This window comes from Chrysochloris asiatica, unplaced genomic scaffold (assembly GCF_000296735.1).
Source record: "Chrysochloris asiatica unplaced genomic scaffold, ChrAsi1.0 scaffold00159, whole genome shotgun sequence".
NCBI lineage: Eukaryota > Metazoa > Chordata > Mammalia > Afrosoricida > Chrysochloridae > Chrysochloris > Chrysochloris asiatica.
In genome coordinates this window covers 2,860,418-2,880,866 of record NW_006408677.1, presented here as the reverse complement: position 1 = coordinate 2,880,866, position 20,449 = coordinate 2,860,418, and the positions used below count along the sequence as shown (strand labels likewise).

The window sequence follows — 20,449 nt, the reverse complement described above, 5'->3', positions numbered from 1 at the left end:
AAAGCTGAGGAGCAATTTACAGCAGATTTGCAATCTGGGAGGTGCACTGTCCCAGCCATCAGCTGACTGCACCTGGCTATTCTGGCATTTCTGACCTGCCTGAAGGAACTTTGGGCATCTCCAGGCACTTTCTCCTCTGGACAGCTCCTTTGATCTGGAAGTCCCAACACCTAGCAGTGGGCTATGCATCACCTGACCTTGACAGCCAAGTGCTGGGAGATGGTTCCATCTTACGGGTAGAGAAAATACCTTTAGACCTCTAGCTCTTGTCTTAGAAGAGTCACCACCTGCTTACTGAACATGCCGCTGGCTGCCAGGTCTGATGGAACCTTAGTGCCAGGCTAGCTAACTTGAGTTTTCAGGTGTTTTATAGATAATTAGCACCTGTTGCATCCCCAGGACCTGAGGACTATGCCTTGAGATATAGAGCCCTCCTAAGATGATTGTTGAAACTCTTGAGTCCTGGTGTGGTGCTGTAGGATAAGCACTGGACCACAAGGTTGATTTGAACCACAAGATTGAGGGTTCAAACCCACTAGCCACCTCTCAGAAACCCTATACAGGGTTGCTAAGAGTCGGAACTGACTCGACGGCACTTAACAACAACACTCTTGAGCCAGTGCTTCTAAAGAGTACTTCTTCCCAAAGTCTCACTGGGCTGAGTAGAGGGTAATTTAATAGTTGTCAAGTGCTGGCAAGTTTTTTTCCAACTCAGCAACCCTGTATATGTTTCCAAGGAGCAGTTGGTATGTTTGAACCCCCAATCTTGTGGTTAGCAGTCTAGTGCTTATCCTACAGTGCCACACCAGGACTCCCATTAAATACTAGTTGATGTTGTTAAGTGCCATCCCCACAACTGACCCAGAGTTTTCTAGATAGAACTGCTAAGGTCTGAATTGAACCCATCAATTTAATTACATTGAATTTTATATTTAGAGAAGCAATATGCTCTGTGGGAAACAGCAAGAGCTTGGGATTTGAAGTCAGAGCATCTTGGGCTCCCGTCCTTGTTCTGTCATATCTTAGTTGTGTGATCATGGACAAGGCCCATAAACTCTGAGTCTCAGTTTCCCAATCTGTAAAGTGATGACAGCAATAGTACCTGCCTTGTGTGTCCAGGTGTGGTGCTGTAGGATAAGCATTGGACTGCTAACCGCAAGGTCAATGGTTCAAACTTACCAGCCACTCCTTAGAAACCCTATACAGGGTCGTTATGGATCAGAACCAACTCGATAGTACTTAGTAACAATAGCATGAAGTATCTGAGGGGACTATGTGAGATAAGAAAGCCCTATTCACAGTCACTAAGGAGCTCTGGTAGCATAGTGGTTACGAATCAGGCTGCTAACCTCAAGGTTGGCAGTTCAAAGCTACCAGCTGTTCTGTGGGAAAAAGATGAGGCTTTCTGCTCCCGTAAAGATTTATAGCCTCAGAAACCCTGTGCAGGGTACTATGAGTCGGGACCAACTCAATGGTACTTAACAACAACAACAACAACATTCACAGTCACTATGAGCTGGAACTGACTACACAGCACTTAACAACAACAACAATATGAGATAAACTACATAAAATCCTTTCATAGTGCGTAATATATTTTAGCTTTTTATAATATTGGGAGTTCTTCATGTGACCAGGTCTGTGCTTTTTTATTAGATAGCTTTAGATATAATGTCCAAACCATAAAATTCACCCTTTTAAAGTATACACTCCATTGTTTGTTTAGTATATTCATAAAATTTTGCAACCATAACCACAATGCAATTTTAGAACATTTCACCCCTCCTAAAATAAATACTGCACCCATTAGCAGTTGCTCGCCAGTCTCCTTGTAATCACCACCTGTTCCTAAGTAACCACTAATATAATTTATGTCTCTATAGCTTTGCCTATTCTGTATATTTTGTATCAATGGAATCATACAATATATGATTATTTGTCACTTTTTTCACTTAGCATATTGTTTTCAGTGAGATGGATTGGCACAGTGGCAGCAGCAATGGGCTCGGCGTAGCAACGATTGTTGAGGTTGTCCCAGGACTGGGCAGTGTTTCATTCTGTTGTGCACAGGGTCACTATGAGTTTGGTGCCGACTGGATGGCACCTAACAACAACAACAATGTTTTCAAGGGTTATCCATATTATAACTTCATTTCTTTTTATGGTCAAATAATATTCCTTTGTATGGATATACCAAATTTTATTTATCTATTCTTCAGTTGATGGCATTTGGAATGTTTCCACCTTTTGATTATTATAAATAATGATGTTATAAACATTCATGTATAAATTTTTTAGTGGAAATATGTTTTTTTCCCTTGTGTAGATATCTAGAAGTGGAATTTCCAGGTCAAATGGTAACTTCATGTTTAACTTGTAGAGAAAATGCCACCACCTAACAGTCTCACCACCAATGCACAAGGGTTCTTCACCAACACTTGTTATTGTTACTCTTTGTATTTTTTATGGTAGCCATATTGTGGGTGTGAAGTGGTAGCTCATGGTTTTGATTTGCAGTTTCTTGATGGCGAATGATATTGAGCATCTATTCATGTGCTTGTTGGCCATTTGACTCTCTTCTTTGGTGAAATATCTATTTAAATTATATGCTCATTTTTAAAATTGGGCTATGTGACCACAATGTGAGGGTTTTTTCTGTACTCTCAATTCTATTCCCATTTACCTAAACAAAGATGCTTCAAAACATTCATGGAACTTTTTCATGATCTTTTCATTCCATTTGCCCATGAATTTTTTGAAGCCCCCTCATATGTCTGTCTTTTTGCCAGTATTACACTGTCTTAATTATCATTGCTTTTGTAGTAAGTTTTGAACTTAGGAAGTGTGAACCCCCTTATTTAATCTTCTTTTAAAAGATTATTTTGTTTATTGTGGAAATATTTTACTATTTCCTCCCTTGAAATTCCATACAAATTTTAGAATTAGCTTGTCAATTTCTACAAAGAAGTCGACTGGGATTCTCATAGGGTCTGTGTCAAATCCTTAGATCAATTTGGAAAATATTGCCATATTACACTTCTGATTCATTGCACATAGAATGCTTTTGCATTTATTTAAATTATTTTGTAATTTTCAGCATGCAAATCTTGCACTTCTTTAATTAAACTTATATCTAAGTATTGAATTCTTTTTGATGCCATTGTACATAGAATTGTTTTTTCTAATTTTGTTTTCAAATTGTTCATTGCTAGTGCAATTGATTATTGTGCAATGATCTCGTAGCCTGCAACCTTGCTGAATTAACTTGTTTATTCTAATACCATTTTAGTAGATTCCTTGGGGTTGTCTGTACACAAGATAATGTCATCTGCAAATAGAAATAGTCTTCTTCCTTTCCAATCTGGATGCAGTTTACTTCTTTTCCTTGTGTAGTTTTTTGGATAGAACATCCAGTCCAATGTTGCATAGAAGTTATGAGAGCAGATATCCTTGACTTTTTCCTGATCTTAGAGGGAAAGCTTTTAGTCTTTCACCAAGCTTGATGATAGCCATGGGGTTTTGGTGGTAGTGGCGTTGTTGTTAGGTGCTGCTGAGTCAATTCTCATTCATAGTGACCTTATACACAAAAGAACGAAACACTGCCCCATCCTGTGCCATCCTCACAATTGTTATTAGGCTTGGGCCCATTGCTGCTGCCGATATGCCAATCCATCTCATTAGGGTCTTCCTCTGTTTCACTGACCTCCCATTTTGCCTAGCATGATATCCTTCTCCAAGGGCTGGGCCCTCCTGACAATATGTCTGAAGTATGAGAGATGAAGTCTTATCTTCCTGGCTTCCAAGGAGCATTCTGACAGTAGTTCTTCCAACACAGATCTGTTTTTTCTTCTGGCAGTCCATGGTACTATTTATATTCTTCTCAATGCATCTACATCAATTCTTCTATGGTCTCCCTTATTCATTGTCCAACTTACACATGTATATGGGCAATTGAAAATATGTCTTGGGTCAGATAATATCATGTCTTTAGTCTTTAAACTGACATATTTTTTCTTTAACACTTTAAAGAGGTCTTGTGCAGCAGATTTGCCTAATGCAATATGAAATTTGATTTCTTGACTGTTGCTTCCATGAGTGTTGATGGTGGATCCAAGCAAAATGAAGTCTTTGACAACTTCAGTCATTTCTCCATTGATCATGATGTCATTTATTGCTCCAGGGGTGAGGATTTGTACATGCTCTTTATCAGGTTGAGGAGTTTCCTTCTGTTCCTACTTTATTCACTTCTTGTATCATGCAAGGGTGCTGGATGCTGTCAAATGCTTTTTTTTTTTTTTTTTTTTTTTTTTTTGCATCTATTGAGGAGTTATGTCATTTTTGTCTTATATTCTATTAACATGATATATTGCATTAATAAATTTTGGGATACTAAGCTGACCTTGCATTCCTGAAATAAATCTCGATGTATGTGGAGGCTTCAAAAAGTTTGTGGAAAAAATCTATTATCATTTAATTCCATTTTTCCATGAACTTTTTGAAGCCCCCTCATATAATTATTTTTATATGTTGCTGGATTGAATTTACTAGCATTTTGAGGAGTTTTATGTCTGTGTTCATAAGAGCTATTGGTTTATGGTTTTCTTGGGATACCTTTGTCTGGTTTTCATAACAGAGTAATACTTGTCTCATGGAATAAGCTGAAGAACGTTCTTTTATCTTTTATTATAAAGTTTGTGAAGGACTGGTATAAATTCTTTTTTGAGTGGTAGAATTCACCATCGGAGTCTACACTTTTCTGTAGAAAGATTTTTAATTACTATTTCAATCTCTTTACCATGTATTGGCCAATACAAATTTTCTCTTTTTTCCTGAGTTAATTTTGGTAGATTACATCTTTCTAGAAATTTGTTCATTTGTTTAAGTTTTCTAAGTAGTCAGCATGAGGTCGTTTATAATATTCCTTTATAACAGTTTCCATATTGTGATGCCCCTTCTTTAATTCCTAATTTGAGTCCTCTCTCTTTTTTCCTTGATCAACCTAGCTAAAAGTTTGTCAACTGTGCTTTTCAAAGAACCAACTTTTAGTTCCCCTGATTTTCTATATTATGTTTCTACCCTCTATACTTTACTTCAAAGTGGTTACGAGTTACGAGTTGGGCTGCTTACTTCAGGGTCAGCAGTTCAAAATTACCAGCTGTTCTGCAGGAAAAAGATGAAGCTTTTTGCTCCCATAAAGATTTACAGCCTCTGAAACCCTTATACAGGGTCTCTATGAGTCAGAATTGACTCTGCGGCACAACATACTTTACTCTGGACTGCTGGTGTGGTGCTGTAGGATCAGCACTAGACTGTAAACCACAAGGTCAGCAGTTCAAACCCACCAGCGGCTCCTCGGAAACCCTATACAGGGTCGCTATGAGTCGGAATCAACTCCACATTAACAACAAACAATAATGTAGTTTACTTCTGTGTGACACTGTAGGATCGGTACTGGACTTCGAACCACAAGGTCAGCCGTTCAAACTCACCCACGGGTGCTCCTTGGAAACCCTATACAGGTTCGCTATGAGTCAAAACTTACTCGACAGCACTAACAACAAAAGACTTCACTAGTTCCTTCCTTGTAATTGCTTTAGGTTTGGTTTGCTCTTCTTTTTCTAGATACTTAAAGTGGAAGGTTAGGTTGTTAATATGAGACTTTTCCACTTTGTTATTGTAGCTTCATACAGCTCTAACTTTGCCTCTAAGCACTACTTCAGCTGTATCCCATAAGTTTTAGTATGTGTGTTTTTATTTTCATTCATATTTATGAATTTTCCTAATTTCCTTCTGTTATTAATTTGCAATTTAATTCCATTGCTATCATAAAACATAGTTTTCTTTTCTTTTTCTATTCTTCAAGCTGTAAATTTAGGTAATTGATTTGACATCTTTCTTCCTTTGTAATATAGACATTTACAGCTTAAACAGCCCCCTTCCCTGAGAATTGCCTTCATTATATTCATAAGTTTTAGTAGATTGTATTTTCATTTTAGATCATCTGTACATACTTTGTAATTTGCTTTGTGACCTCTTTAACTTCGTTAATAGTGTATTATTTAATTTTGACATATTTGTGAAATTTCCAGTTTTTCTTCTGTTGTTGATTTCTATTTTCCTTCCATTGTTGTCAGAAAAGATAGTTTCTATGCTTTCAATCTTCTTTAATTTAATGAGACTTGTTTTGTGATACAGCATGTGTACTATCCAAGAGAATGTTCTGTGTGCACTTGAATGTATATATGTCTGTTGATGTTTGGTAGACTGTTCTGTCAATTTCTGCTAGGTCTAGTCAGTTTATAGTGTTGTTTCAAGTCTTCTGTTTCCTTCTTGACCTTCTGGATAATTGTTGTATCCATTATTGAATGTGGAGCATTGAAATCCCCAAGTATTGTTGTTAAATGGTCTATTTCTTCCTTCCATCCTGTCCATTTTTGGTTCATGTGTTTTGGGGCTCTATTTTTAGGAGCCAGTACTATATTTTTACAATGCTTCTAGACTCGAGTGAAAGGTACCACTGGCAGAGTGACCTTGCTGAACTGGATTTTGAAAGATATTATGAAGTTTTGTTTTCTAGTTAATAAGGTGTTTTTCTGGTTAATAAGATGGGGTTTGAAGTGAAATTCAGACTCTACTATTTATGGTCTATGTTACCTTGGCTAAGTCACATAGGTTCAGTTTCTTCCTATGTATCTGGTGGATAAGTCACAAGGATCAGTTTCTTCCTATATAAAATGGAATAATGATAGTATCTACCTCATTGGATTACTGTGAGAACTAAAGTGCATAAAGAGTTAAGTGTTTACTTGTCATCTGTCTGCTAGTTTGCTAATTGCAAAGTGAGTTACATTATCTGAGAATATTCTCAGATAGAATACGAGAACACTTCAAAAAGTTCATGGAAAAATGGTCTTAAGAATGTAAGCATTTCATTCAATGCAGTCCTTTATGCATTTATTAACTAAAGAAAAGTGGGTGCTCTTTAAAGACTTTTTTTTTTTTAAGATTTAGAAACAAAAAGAAGTCAGGAGGAGTCAAATCAAGACTGTAAGGTGAATGCCTAATGATTCCCCATGGATACGTTCCCAAAACTGTCTTTGTTTGATGAGAGGAATGAGCAAGAATATTTTCATGGTGAAGATGGACTCTCTGGTAAAGTTTTCCTGAGCATTTTGTCAGCTAAAGCTTTAGTTAATTTTCTCAAAACACTCTCAAAATAAGCAGATGTTGCAGTTCTTTAATCCTGCAATATGTCAACAAGCATCCCCAAAACAACAACCATTAAAAAAAAAAAAAAAAAAAAAAAACTGTCACCATGACCTTTGCTCTTGACCAGTCTGTTTTTGCTTTGACTAGACCACTTCCACCTCTTGGTATAATCATTGCTTTGATTGAGCTCTGTCTTCAAGATCATACCGGTAAAGCCATGTCTCCTCTCCTGTTACATTTCTTTTTTTTAAAAAAAAGGCATCAGGATCTTGATCCCACTTGTTCAAAATTTCCATTGAACGCTCTGCTCTTGTCTACAGCTAATCTGGGTACAACTGTTTTGGCACTCATCAAAAAGAAAGTTTGCTCAACTTTACTTTCTCAATCACAATTGTATAAGTGAACCAATTGAGATGTCTGTGGTGTTGGGTCCTCTTCAGTTAGGGCACAAACAATATTGATGGTTTCCTCTTAAACTGATGTGGACTTCTGCCACTGTGGGTTCCAACATCCTCTCGTACCTTCTTAAACCACGTTATCCATTTGCAAACTGATTTCTTTGGGGCAGTATTCTCATAAACTTTTCATAAAGCAGCAGTGATTTCACTGTGTTCCAAGATTCATCATAAATTTGATGCCTGTTCTTGCTTCAATTTAGGCAGATGTTTTGTTGCTCTGATAGGGACTTTTTCAAACTGCTATCTTATCCTCCATGGTGCCTCAAACTAGATCCTATTAGATATACTATAACAAATTAGTATGAGTGTATTTTAGTGCAAAAAAACTGTTGAAATCCATGCGTAGCTTTTCATAATATGCATTTTCCATGAACTTTCTGAAGACCCCTCATATGGGGAGGGGATCCCAAAGCAAACTGAGAGAGATAAACCATTAAAAGAGAAAGCATTTGCTACAGAAAAACCTCGGGACATTTTACCACATGTACATGTGAGAGTCAGAGCTGGCATAAATGCATAGAAGGCCATCTCTTTACTAATAGGATTTGAGGAATTACAAAACTATTCTTCCCACCTCCACCTCCATATATAAATCCTGGCATATCTCCCATACATTTGGCACATTCAGGTGCCTTGAATTCTACTAAAAAACAAAAACAAAAACAAAACAAACAAACTAGTAGCTGTCGAGTTGATTCCAACTCATGATGACTCTATGCATGTCAGAGTAGAACTGCACTCTCTAGGGTTTTCAGTGGCTGTGATCGCCAGGCCTTTCTTCTAAGGTGCCTCTGGGTGGATTTTTAACTGCCAACCTTTTGGTTAGTTGTCAAGGGACTCTGGAATTCTGCTTTATTCTTTGGGGCGGGTGGTCACTCAGTCTCCAATCCTCTTTGGAATACAAACTCTTGGACGGTGTACGTAGCCTGTTTTATACTTTCTTACTAAAGCACTATACAGGGTCGCTATGGGTCGGAATTGACTCGACGGCACTTGACAACCACAACAACACTAAAGCGTTAGTATTCGTCAGATTTATTTGCCTTCTTCTAGAAGAGATTCAAGATAACCCAAGAGCACTGGACATCTGAAGGTTGAAAAGACCAAAATGGATGAGGGCAAGAGCAGGGACAGTTGTCCAAAGGGATCATATTTACCACGTTCAGTATACATACAGCTGAGCCTCAGACCAGACACACTCATGCAAGAGTCCAGCTGGATTCAGATTTCAAGGTGTTGGCCCCCACCCTACCTCACTCCATGCCTTTTCCCATTTCAGAAGTGATGGGGCTACTAACAACACCGTCCATTCGTTTCTACTTATTCAACGCCCTGGGTCAGCACTGACAGGACCCATCAACTTCCATTCCCCTAACCACCAGCAGCCAGGTAATGCTTGGGAGCTTTGGTGGTGCTGTAGCATAAGCACTGGGCTGCTAACCACAAGGTCGGCAGTTCAAACTCACCAATCAGTCCACGGGAGAAAGATGAGGCTTTCGGCTCCTATAAAGATTTACAGCTTTGGAAACCCTGCACAGGGTCACTATGAATTGAAATCCACTTGATGGCAGTGGGTCTGGGGACTTCTGGTTTTTTCAGGTAATGCTTGGTTTTGGTACCTGCCACGCAATTGGGCTGCAGAGACGTGGGCCAGAAGTGCCAAGGGAGTGCAGCTACAAAACTCAGCACCACGGCTCACGTATTGATTCTCTTTCTGGGTTTAGATTACATGCACAGCGCCCACCGCCCTGTCACTGGGGGCCACCTGGGGAAAAAGGAGAGTAGTTATGTGGGCAGCGTGGGCACCAGCCCCAGGAAGTCGAGCCACTGCACGCCCCCGCCTGCCGACTCTGAGCTTGTCAGCTTCTGCTACCTCCATATGCGGGAACAAAGGAAGGAGCGGGAAAGCCGGACAGATGTCAATGAGAACCTAATCTTCTTTGAGGAGACCAGGCCCCGGACCAAGTCTGACCCCACATCCAAAACCTCTGGCCAAGGCTATGATGTGGTCCCTGATGACTTTGATGCAGCCAGCCTCGACCATGAGCCTTGTGCCAGCAGGGCCCGGTCCTACACCTTGGACAATTCCTTTGGGGCTGATGCCCTGAACTTCTACTGTGACTCTTGCAAAGCCAAATTCCAGGAACAGCTGGGCCCGCGCAAAGGCGGAAGGCCTGGCTCTTCTCGTGACAATATGGTAGACCTGATGTCTCTCCCACCCCCTGGGAGTGAGGAGGAGGAGGAGGAGGAAGATGAGAGCACTTCTCTGTTGCCTGCCATTGCTGCCCCACCCCCTGGTTTCCGAGACAACAGTTCAGATGAGGATGACTCCAAGCGCCGGGCCGTCCAGAGCCAGGAACAAGGACGCCACCTGCGTGGGCTCCTGTACGAGGAGATCCCAGTGACACTGATTGATAGTGTGCAGACCCGGACAGTCCGAGATCATGCCCAGGAGCTAGATGATGCCTTGGTGTCCACTCTGCAAGCTCTGGAAGCCCTGGCTGCTTCAGAGGATGGACCACACCCCCCACCCCCACAGACTGCAGGTAATGGCCCATTCCTCCTCCCTCTTGCCTCCCCTCCCTTCTCCTGGCCAGGCAGGGCCAACAGGTGGCATTGCTACTCCGCAAGTGACATCAAAATCATCCTTGTATGTCAGGGCAGTGGATGGGCCAGAAGTAGTTCAGATAGGATCAGGTGAATAGTGATGGTGCAGCAGTGACTGGCTGCTCAGTTCTAGGTAAGAGTTCTGACTCTCGCCATTCCGTCTTTATGGAAATGCCTTACAGGTGGATCTCAGAGATTGGGGCCATGACAGCTATGGAGCCAGGCCAGGATGGAGGATCAGAGAAAAATTGTGAGAGATATAGAAGACGGGCAAAGATCATCCAACATGCATATGATTGGAAGAAACCCAAAACGACCAACTAACCACCTAGCGACCTGGGATCAGGGAAGTCAAGAGTCATCACTGCTCAGGGCTGAGGTCTTCCTCCCGCCTAAGAGCATGGGCTCTGAGTCAGACACATCCAAGTTCTAGCCTCTTAATTCACTTGCATTGTGGTCTTTGGCAATGCACTTAAACCTCCTTGCACCTCAGTTTTGTCATCTTAAATGGAGTTGATAACAGTAGCCAATATCACAGAGGGTCGTTGTGGTGATGAAATGAGATCATTCATGCAAAGCACTTCTTAGCACATAGTAAGGACTCTGGAAGTTGTAGCGATCATCAATAATGGTTATTTGGTAGGAGAACCATGCAACATGCATGCTATCCCTTGATATGTACACGTGTATCCATCTTGTGGACAAACATACCCATTATACTTGCATCTGTAGTCATACGCATACATATGTCTGCACATACAGACTTTAAAACAAAGAGGTCAATGACGCAGCAACAGAAGAAAGGAATGTGGAGGAATAAAGGATATGAAACAGACAAAAGGTGGCAGAAAAAGGGTAAAGAGATTGAGGTCCAAAGGAGCCTGGCTAACCAGGGAGAGTACCAGTCCCTGCTACCCCATTGTGCACATGGGCATCATCCTTGGCACTGGGCACACCTCGCATTCTTGGCCCAACTGCTAACGTTTCTCTTTGCTCTGAGTCTGGAGCTCCAAGCACTAGCTGCTCCCAGGCTTGAGGCCCATGTGGCAGCTAGAGAGATGACAAGCTCAACTAATGGCCTCAGCTGCAAGGGTAGTAGACAAGCCCGGCCTCTCTGCCAACCCTCTTCAGGGCAATTAACACGAAATTTCCTAGCTGTTGAATCTAAAAATAGTGTTGATTAGCATGTTGTTTTGCGTGTGGTTTGCATGTGAATTTGCTATCAAACTGCCCAGTGAGTCCCTTTGCATATTTTGTTTTGCTTACAATTTCCAGCCCTTTACAATTCACCTCACAGCTTGCCCCTCTCTGATGATCCTCCACCCTCAGCACTGCAATCCCTCTTAGACCTTACTGGTTATCCTCAGCTTGAAACCTTGCTGGCTGGCCTTGGCCTCCATAAACTCTCTACCACTCTCTCTGTTTTGAACGGAACTGAATCTCAGTGTAACAAGCCCTGTCCCTATTCCTCCAGGTCTGATTGTGCTGGCCACAATCACCCCTGAATCATCACTGGACTCGGGCCATGAAACCAACTCCTCAGAACTCACAGACATGTCGGAGATGATGTCAGCCATGAAACAGCACCAGAATACCACCTACTTCCTGGCCCAGCATCTCAACAAGGATAGCCTCCTTGCCCGCAAGGACCTTCCCTTCCGGATCCAGAGCTGTGCTGCTCAGGCCGTTCTCACGGCCCCTTATTCTCTTGGGCGCCCAGATCCCAACCCTTCCTTCCAGCCATCTGTCACAGGCCAGAGTCCTGGGCCCCCTGGTGCTCGGAGGAAGCTGCCTCAGTCAGAGGCCCAGCCACAGGGTGAGCGAACTTACGCCCTGACAGTACACCCAGCACTGTCACCCCGGCTTAGTGAGCAGAAGAATCTCAGCCTGCTGTCTCCCGTTCCTGAGGACAAAGGGCCTGGCCACACTAGGGCCGGCCTAGAGATGTCACTGAGGGCAGCCACACCATCCCTCAGTGAAGAGCAGGTCTCTGAGCTGAGAGAGAACCTACCCAAGGAGGTCAGGCTGAGTCCCAAGCTTATCCTGGACCCCAAGGGCAGTGTGACCCCAGCCATCATCTCGGCCGCCCTTCAACAGGTGGTTCACAGTAAGAGTCTAGCCACCCCTGGCGGAGCCTTGGGAAATGCCTCCAGCAGGGGGGAGAGGAGGCTGGAGGCTAACATGGGGAGACCAGAGGTCGGCATGACAAGCAGCAGTGCCAATAAGAATCTTAAGTTCAAAATGAGCCCTGGTGGGCCAGATAGCACACGGAATTCCCAGCAGCCGAGCACCTCCTCCAGCCCCAGAGCAATCACAGGCAGCCGGGCTGAGAGCCTGCACCTCTCTCCACAAGAGGACAGGCTATCAGGTCAACGTTTCCCGCCCAAGAGCTATCTGCCACGAGCGGGTGGAGAGTCCGTGGGCAAACAAGCGTCAGGGGAGGGGCCAGGCAAGGGTGGGCCCGAGAGCACTAAGCCCACCCTGCACAAACAGAGCACCGTCTCAAGCCAGGGGGAGAAGGGGCAGCTGGAGAACACACCCAAAAGCAGCAAGCTGGAGGAGACTAGCATGGTACCCCGAGCTGGCTACCCCATGGCGCTGCAAAGCCCTAGCTGCCCGCCACGAGGCCACAGTCCTAGCCCCAGCAGCCAGCCACGAGGCCCCAGCCCCAGTTGCCAGCCACGAGGCCCCAGCCCCAGCAGCCAGCCTCGAGGCCACAGTCCCAGCAACCAGCCTCGAGGCCACAGTCCCAGCAGCCAGCCTCGAGGCCCCAGCCCCAGCTGCCAGCCTCGAGGCCCCAGCCCCAGCTGCCAGCCTCGAGGCCACAGCCCACTGAGACCTCAGGTTGACAGCCGACAGGTGAGCACCATGCCCTCCCGGAAGCTTGAAACGACCGTGGATGGAGCCCACTCAGCCTCTGAAGGCCCTGCAAAGCCCAAGTTGTCCCGAGGTCCTTTCCGGCTACGCAATTTATTTTCTGCCACCTTCCCAACCCGCCAGAAGAAGGAGACAGATGAGCGGCAAGCCCAACTGCGAAAGGTAAAGCAGTATGAGCTGGAGTTCCTAGAGGAACTTCTAAAGCCCCCAAGCCAGGGGGAGCTGCCAGGCACCGAGTACCTGCAACCTCCAGCACCTGGCCGCTGCAGCTGCCAGCTACGCAGCAGTCCTGTGCAACAGGGACCTGGCATGTCCCGAGAGCAGAGGCGCAGCTGTGATTGCAAGCGCATCTGCCGAGGGGGTCGGCCTCAGGCCGCCCAAACCCCAGTGCCCAGCCTCCGGGGTAGGGAAAGGAACAGGATCCCCGCTACCCAGAGGCAGCCAGAGGCTAGCCTAAGCTTGACCTTAAGCAGCCCTACCAACATTCGGCGCATCCGCTCCACCAGCTTGGAATCCAGAGAGTGCCGATCAGACCCTGAGAGTGGTGTTTCTTGCCTAACCACGTGTGCCTCAGGGGGCGAGTGTCTGGGAGCTCCCAACTACAGGAAATTGATGCGCCGCTACAGTATTAGTGAGCTGGACCAGGGCGACAGGGCCTCGCTGACCTCGGATGTCTACCCTCACCCACCCTTGGGAATGCTACCCAGGGAAGCCAAGGAGGTAGAGGCAGGCCTTCCCCTAGCCTTGGGTCCCAAAACCAAATCTGTAGAGTCACCAACTCTGGGAGATCCCTCCTACGTCCAGATTGCTCCTGAGACCAAAGGCCCTAGGCAGATGGCTGTGTTCTCCCTGCCAGAGGAGGTGTACCGCAAGCCTGCTGAGTTGGATGAGGACAGTGAAAGCAGCAAATGCTGCTCCATCCGCTATTGCTTCTACTACCGCAAGTGCGACATGGCCGATGATGCAAGTGATGGCAAGGACGAGCTCTCCTACTCTATCCCCATGAAGATTCTGCCTGGCATGAAGCTGAACGAACAGATGGTGCCCGTGGTGAGCAGGACCCTGCAGGTGCTAGATGCAGCTACCTGCAGTAGCAGCAGCCCTGAGACCGCCCGCACCCAAGAGATAGATCTGCGGGTGTCCACCTTTGAGGGAAGCCTGGCCAAGATCAATGCCTTGCGAGCCCATGCCTATGGCCTGCCCGATGGCTTCCTGGCTGCCAGGCTAGACACCAATGAGCTGCTGACAGTCCTGAGGCAGTGTGTGGCCAGCCCTGAGGCCCGCGCCCCCAAGCCCTACGTCTCCCAGATCTCCGAGTACAAGCTCGAACTAGCTCTCAAGTTCAAGGAGCTCCGGGCCTCCTGTCGCCGTGTGGCCAACGTGGACAAGAGCCCAACTCACATGCTGGCAGCCATCACAGGCAGCTTCCAGGTGCTCAGCAGCCTCATTGAGACCTTTGTGCGGCTGGTGTTCATCGTTCGCTCTGAGGCCCAGCGCCAAGAGCTGCTGTCCAAGGTAGAAGAGGTGGTGAGGAACTACACCTTTCTGCTGCGCGCTGCTGAGGAATCCACAGCCCGGAATCTTAATCAGCAGCAGCAGCAACAGCAGCCGCCGTCACCTCCACCACCGCCTCCGCTGCAACAACAGCAGCAGCAGCATGAGGCTGCAGGAGCTATAGGGGCTGTCACAGGGCAGCCACCAGGCTCCCCAACCTCAGCAACTGTTATGAGCACATTCACCCGCTCCTTAAAAACCCTTATCAAGTAGGCCATCTGCCCAGGCCCGCCCTCCCCCCAACCATGGCCCCAGGTCCTGAGCTTTGTGGTCCTTGCATTTTGTAGTGAGTGTGTGTGTTCTCTGGGCCGCTCAGGGCCCAAGAGTCCTTCAGTCTCCAAGCAGTGACAACTCCCTTGGTTGATATACTCCCTGAGGGCTCCAGGCAGCTGCTGCCCTGGGTGACCTCGGCCCTTCCTTGGCCTCTGGGTGTCACTGTGAGGGCAAATGCCTCTCATCACCACGCCCAATGGTAGAGCTGTCTCTTCTCTCTTCCCAGGGGCTGAGAGGTGACATCAGGCTCACTTCCTGCACCACCACAGGTGCCAGGGGAGCCTGGGCCTGAAGCAGGCAGGCCCAAGGGCTTTGCGCTCCTCCTGATATCTGCCCCCCCAACAGGAAGCAGTGGCAGTAGCAGCAGGCCACAGGGCCAAGCAGAGGGGAGAGGGCGCTCTACCCAGATATGCCCGCCCACCCTGGGCTCACACTCACTTGGCAGGAGCCATCGCAGAGGGCACCTACCTGCCTGGGTGGGATGCCTGTCTGCAGAAAATAACCACGCAGGGCTGTTTGCAGCCAGCCTCACCGCTGGCAGCCTTGGGAATCCTCGTCCCCAGGTCCAGTAGCTCCACACCAGCCATCCCCAAAGTGCCCTGCCCGTCAGTGAGGGGCAGGGCAGCTCAGTCCACTAGGGAGCAAGCATTGGGGATCACTCCAGTTGTTTTGGGTAAGGTGAAAATGTCTGCCCTGGGGAGACCCACTGCAGGTCCTGGAGCCTGCTCAGCCCAGTCCAGGGGCTGTTGCTGCTGGCCTGTGGCTCCTCTCAACATCTTTACCAGACAGACTGTCCTTAGGAGTTTGATTTAGCTATGGATTGGGGGTGGGGGGAGGGGGCGGGGGGGCTCGGGTGGGGGGTGTTGATGACTATATCTTAAATTTCTGGAAGCTAGCGTGATATGTTAATCCTGAGTATATGCTTTTGGCTGTGTATTGACCCTGTGGATTTGTCTCTCTAAGAAAAGAAGCTGAGCGCCTTACCCGGTGCAGCCCTGCACCTCTCTCCCCATCTCCAGAACAATCTGGAAGGGGAGTCACACTGTTTAGCATCCTCCTTGACACACATCTCTTGCTGCCGCTGCTGCTCCCCCACCCCATCCCTTTCACTTTCCTGGGAGTGAAGACACGGAGTCCCTACCAATGATCCCACTGTAGGGAACAAAGAAAGCCAACGTTTCTTCTGTATAGATTGCTTATCATCTGCCCCTCCATCTCTCCCTGGTTCCCACAAACTCATCGCCCGTGTTTGCCTCTCTTTCATCCTTATGTGAGAGGCCCATGTGAAGTCTCATTCTTCTGTGAGTTTTATAAAAATGTACACTGTGCTATAACCTCTACCTTCTGCCCATCCTTGGTACCCCCTTCCCCCAGTGCAATAAAGTCCCTCTGAGTGGTGATTTCTCCTGGCAAGGATGAAGGGAGCTCTCTCTGCAGAAACCAGCCCCCCCACTTCCTTGCCTCTTATCCACAGGACCAAGTTGTTTAATGGGCCAGAGATGCAGCCAGTGGGGAATCCTTTCCCCCGTGACCATGGCCAGCCAGAGCACTGACGTGGTCTTCCTCTTCCCTCAACTTCTTGATCCTGCACATTCGCCACTCAGCTCCTGCCTGTCTCATTTCACCGCCATCCTTCACCTCTCCCACAGCCTCATGGAGAGGAAACATTTTCTAATGTCTGTATATAGTATATATACTACACAAATATATAAATTATATATATATATACTAATTTATGTCTTGTTTTTCAAACAAGAGTGAATAAATTTATTCATCTTACTCTCCCAATAAGACTTCATGGTGCCTTTTTGTGGGTGTCCTTGCGTCCTGGAGTTGGTGGGTGATGGTGACCCTGTTGAGTACTGGTCCTGGATATCTACCCCCATGCAACTGGACCCTAAAGGGTGATGGGCGCTGAGGACCCTGTTACGCCTACCTCCCCAATAAGCAAGGGATCCCCTTAGGTCCTCTTAGAAGCCACCTGTTTGTCATGGGAGTTGGATATCACCTACTTCTTTCTGTTGACCATGAGGTCTCTGCCTCACCAGGTAACCATGGCTGTGACCTCAGAGCTGAAGAGTTCAGGAACAAAAGCACAGTGTGCTACATGCCTAATATACCCGATGGCTTGGGACATAAGAGCCAGGCTTATCGGCTATATATCAGGCTGGGAACTCCTGGTGTGACACTCTAGGGTAAGTACTGGACTGATAATCACAAGGTTGGCAGTTCAAACCCACCACCCGCTCCTTGGAAACGGCACACAACAACAACAATCAGGTTGGGAAGGGGCTATGGTGGTGCTTTGGTTAAGCACTCGACTGTTAAACGAAAAAGTCAGTAGTTTAAACCAACTGGCCACTCCAAAGAAGAAAGATGTAACTGTCTGCTTCTGTTCAAATTACAACCTATGGAAACCCTATGAGGTGGTTGTGTGTCCTATAAGGTTGCTATGATTCTGTGGCAATGGGTTTGGGTTTTGGCATCAGGTTGGGGTTGGGAGATGGGGATCGTCCTTCTGAAACTTGCCCAGTTGCCTGAGAGCTAAGCCTGACTACCTTGTAGTTTGTTATTGTTTTGTTGTTGCTAAAGTGCCGTCGAGTCGGTTCCGACCCATAGCGACCCTGTATAGGGTTTCCGAGGAGCTGCTGGTGAATTTGAACCTTACAGTTCAAACCAACCTTGTGGTCCAGTGCGTTATCCTATAACGCCACACCAGGCCTCCTGTTATTGTTGTTAAGTGCCGTCAAGTTGATTCTGAATCATAGCAACGCTGTATGCGGTTTCTGAGGAGCAGCTGGTGAGTTTGAACCTGCCGACCTTATGGTTGGCAATCCAGTGCTGATCCTACAGTGCCACACCAGGAGTTTAGACTAAGGAATATCTTGTAATTACTTTTGGCAATTTTTTTAAAGCAAGTTGGGAGGGAGGCCTGGATAGGATACAAACAACCCACCCCTAAGCAGAATATCCCTCTCTGGCTTTGCAGATAGTTACTAAATTACTAGACGCTTTTGTTTTTCCCATTCTCTTATTTCTTATTGTTGTCACAGATCCACCTACGCTGAGTCTTTGTACAGATTAGAAAACATTCTCCCTCTTCCCTGCACCACTCGACCCTGAGGAAAAATTAGAAGAAAAAACAAATTTCACTTTCTAGAGTTATGCAAATGATTAAATGTTTGACAATTAGCTGAAGTTGGAGGTTCAAACCCACCTAGAGGTGCCTCAGAAGAAAGACCTGACAATCTGCTTACAAAGTTACAGCGTTGGAAACCCAGTGGAGCAATTCTACTCTGCACTCTCGATCGCCATGAGTCGGAATCAACGCCATGGCAACTAACAACAACTAGGTGATGATAGCCCTGTGGGGACATGGCTTTGTCATTTTAGCTTTCTTCAGCCTACTTGCTTCCTTGGTTGGGTGTTGTTGTTGTTGTAATTTGCCGTGGAGTCGGTTCCGATTCATAGCGACCCTAAACAGGGTTTCTGAGGCTATAAATCTTTATGGGAGCAGAAAGCCTCATCTTTCTCCCACGGAGCAGCTGGTAGTTTCAAAATGCTGACCTTGTGGTTCGCAGCCCGATTCGTAACCACTACGCTACCAGAGCTCTATACGACAGTAAAATTGCTTGGGTTGGGTGTACAAACTACATAATCATCTGCAATGACCCTGATTAATCACTTCCCCTCGAAGGTTGATTGCAGACTCTCTCTGTCCTTTTCTTTTTTTGTATGTCTGCAAGAGGTTTAGAATTTGGACTCCAAGCCTTTAGGAGGAGCCTGAGTCAGCAAGTGTGGTCCATCCTCTGAAGCAGTCGGGGCTTGCAGAGACTGCAGAGTGAGCACCAAGGCATCATCTAGCTCCTGGGCATGATCTCAGACTGTCCGGGTCTGCACACTGTCTATCAGTGTCACTGGGATCACAGGTGTCGTCCTTGTTCCCGGCTCTGGACAGCCCAGGATGTTCCGCAGCACTAAATCAAAACTTTGCTTCTGCTCATGGGAGGAAGCCAGGGGATTGGCAGTCCTATGACAATGACAAAACTCTCCTGAGTGCCACCTACCAGGGTAGCCTGCCATCAAGTTAACTCATAATAACCCTATGTTGTTAAGTACCGTGGAGTCAGGTCCGACTCATAGCGGCCCTGCACAGGGTTTCCGAGGCTGTAAATCTTTACAGGAGCAGAAAGCCTCATCTTTCTCCCGTGGAGCAGCTGGTCGTTTCAAACTGCTGACCTTGCAGTTGGCAGCCCAACTCGTAACCACCACGCTACCAGAGCTCTATAGGACAAAGTAAAACTGCTCCCTAGGGTTTCCAAGACTGGAAATCTTTATGGATGCAGGCAACCTCATCCTTCTCCCTCAGAGTGGCTGGTGGATTTGAACTACTCAATCCTCAACCCACGGCATCATCAGGCCTCCTTACTGCCCCACAACCCCAAAATTGGTAGTCAGTGGAAGTCAGTGCCAGTATGAATGGAGGCCTGGTGTGGCGCTGAAGGTCGGCTTGAACTGCAAGGTTGATGATTCAAACCTACCAGTTGCTCCTCGGACACCCTATACAGGGCCACTATGAGTCAGAACCAACTAGATGGCACTTAACAACAACAACTACTCAAACTGACTCAACTAGGCAATCAAAAAAAAAAACTTGGGCCCCTATGTCCCTCCACTGCCCTTGGTAGGTCCTTGCGGTCAGAAAGCATTTCTGTTCAGTTCTACACCTTGGATGCCCACACAGTACTTGGGACTACATTTAGCTGACTCCTGAAGACCTCATGTGCAACAAAATGAAACACCGCCAGGTCCCTGGGCCATCCCCATGATCCCCTGCAGATCAGATGGTTGTGGTCACAGGGTTTTCATCAGCTGAGTCTCAGAAACAGATCACCAGATCTTTCTTCCTGGTCTTAGTCTGGAAGCTGTGCTGAAACCTGTTCAGTGTCATAGCAACTAGTTGCCAGGTAGTCAGAAATCAAACCCAGGCTTCCTATGTTATTGTCACTGTTAGGTGTCATAGAGTCGGTTCTAACTCAGTGAGCCCATGCACAACAGAATTAAACACTGCCTGGTCCTGCACCATCCTCACAATTGTTGGGTTTAAGCCCATTTGTTGTGCCAGCAAATGAAGGTCCCGAAGACTCTTGCTCCATCCATGTCATAAGAGTCAACTGTACTTTGAGAAGTATTTTGAGTGCCTTCCAGTCTGAGGGGCTTATCTTCAGGCAGTATATCTGACAATGTTCATAAAGTTTTCAGTGGCTGACTGGTGTGGCATTGTAGGATAAGCACTGGACTGCAAGGTTGGTTTGAACCACAAGATTGGTGGTTCAAACCCATCAGCCACTCCTCAGAAATCCTAGACAGGGTCGCAATGAGTCAGAACCAACTTGACAGCATTTAACAACAACAAAACCATTCAGTAGTGGTTCGCCTCTCCTTCTTCCTAGTCTGTCTTAGTCTGGAAG

The 20,449-nt window shown here is 46.3% G+C and overlaps 1 protein-coding gene across 1 annotated transcript in view; it reads left to right on the top strand.

Moving 5' to 3' along the window:
• FRMPD3 (FERM and PDZ domain containing 3) overlaps window positions 1-14,918 on the top strand; it is a 139,575-nt gene extending 124,657 nt beyond the window's left edge. The window contains exons 16-18 of the mRNA XM_006871066.1: window positions 9,392-10,213; window positions 11,749-12,900; window positions 13,015-14,918. Coding sequence (XP_006871128.1) covers window positions 9,392-10,213; window positions 11,749-12,900; window positions 13,015-14,918 — 3,878 coding nt within the window. The remainder of the gene's footprint in view (window positions 1-9,391; window positions 10,214-11,748; window positions 12,901-13,014) is intronic.
• The last annotated feature ends 5,531 nt before the right edge of the window (window positions 14,919-20,449 follow it).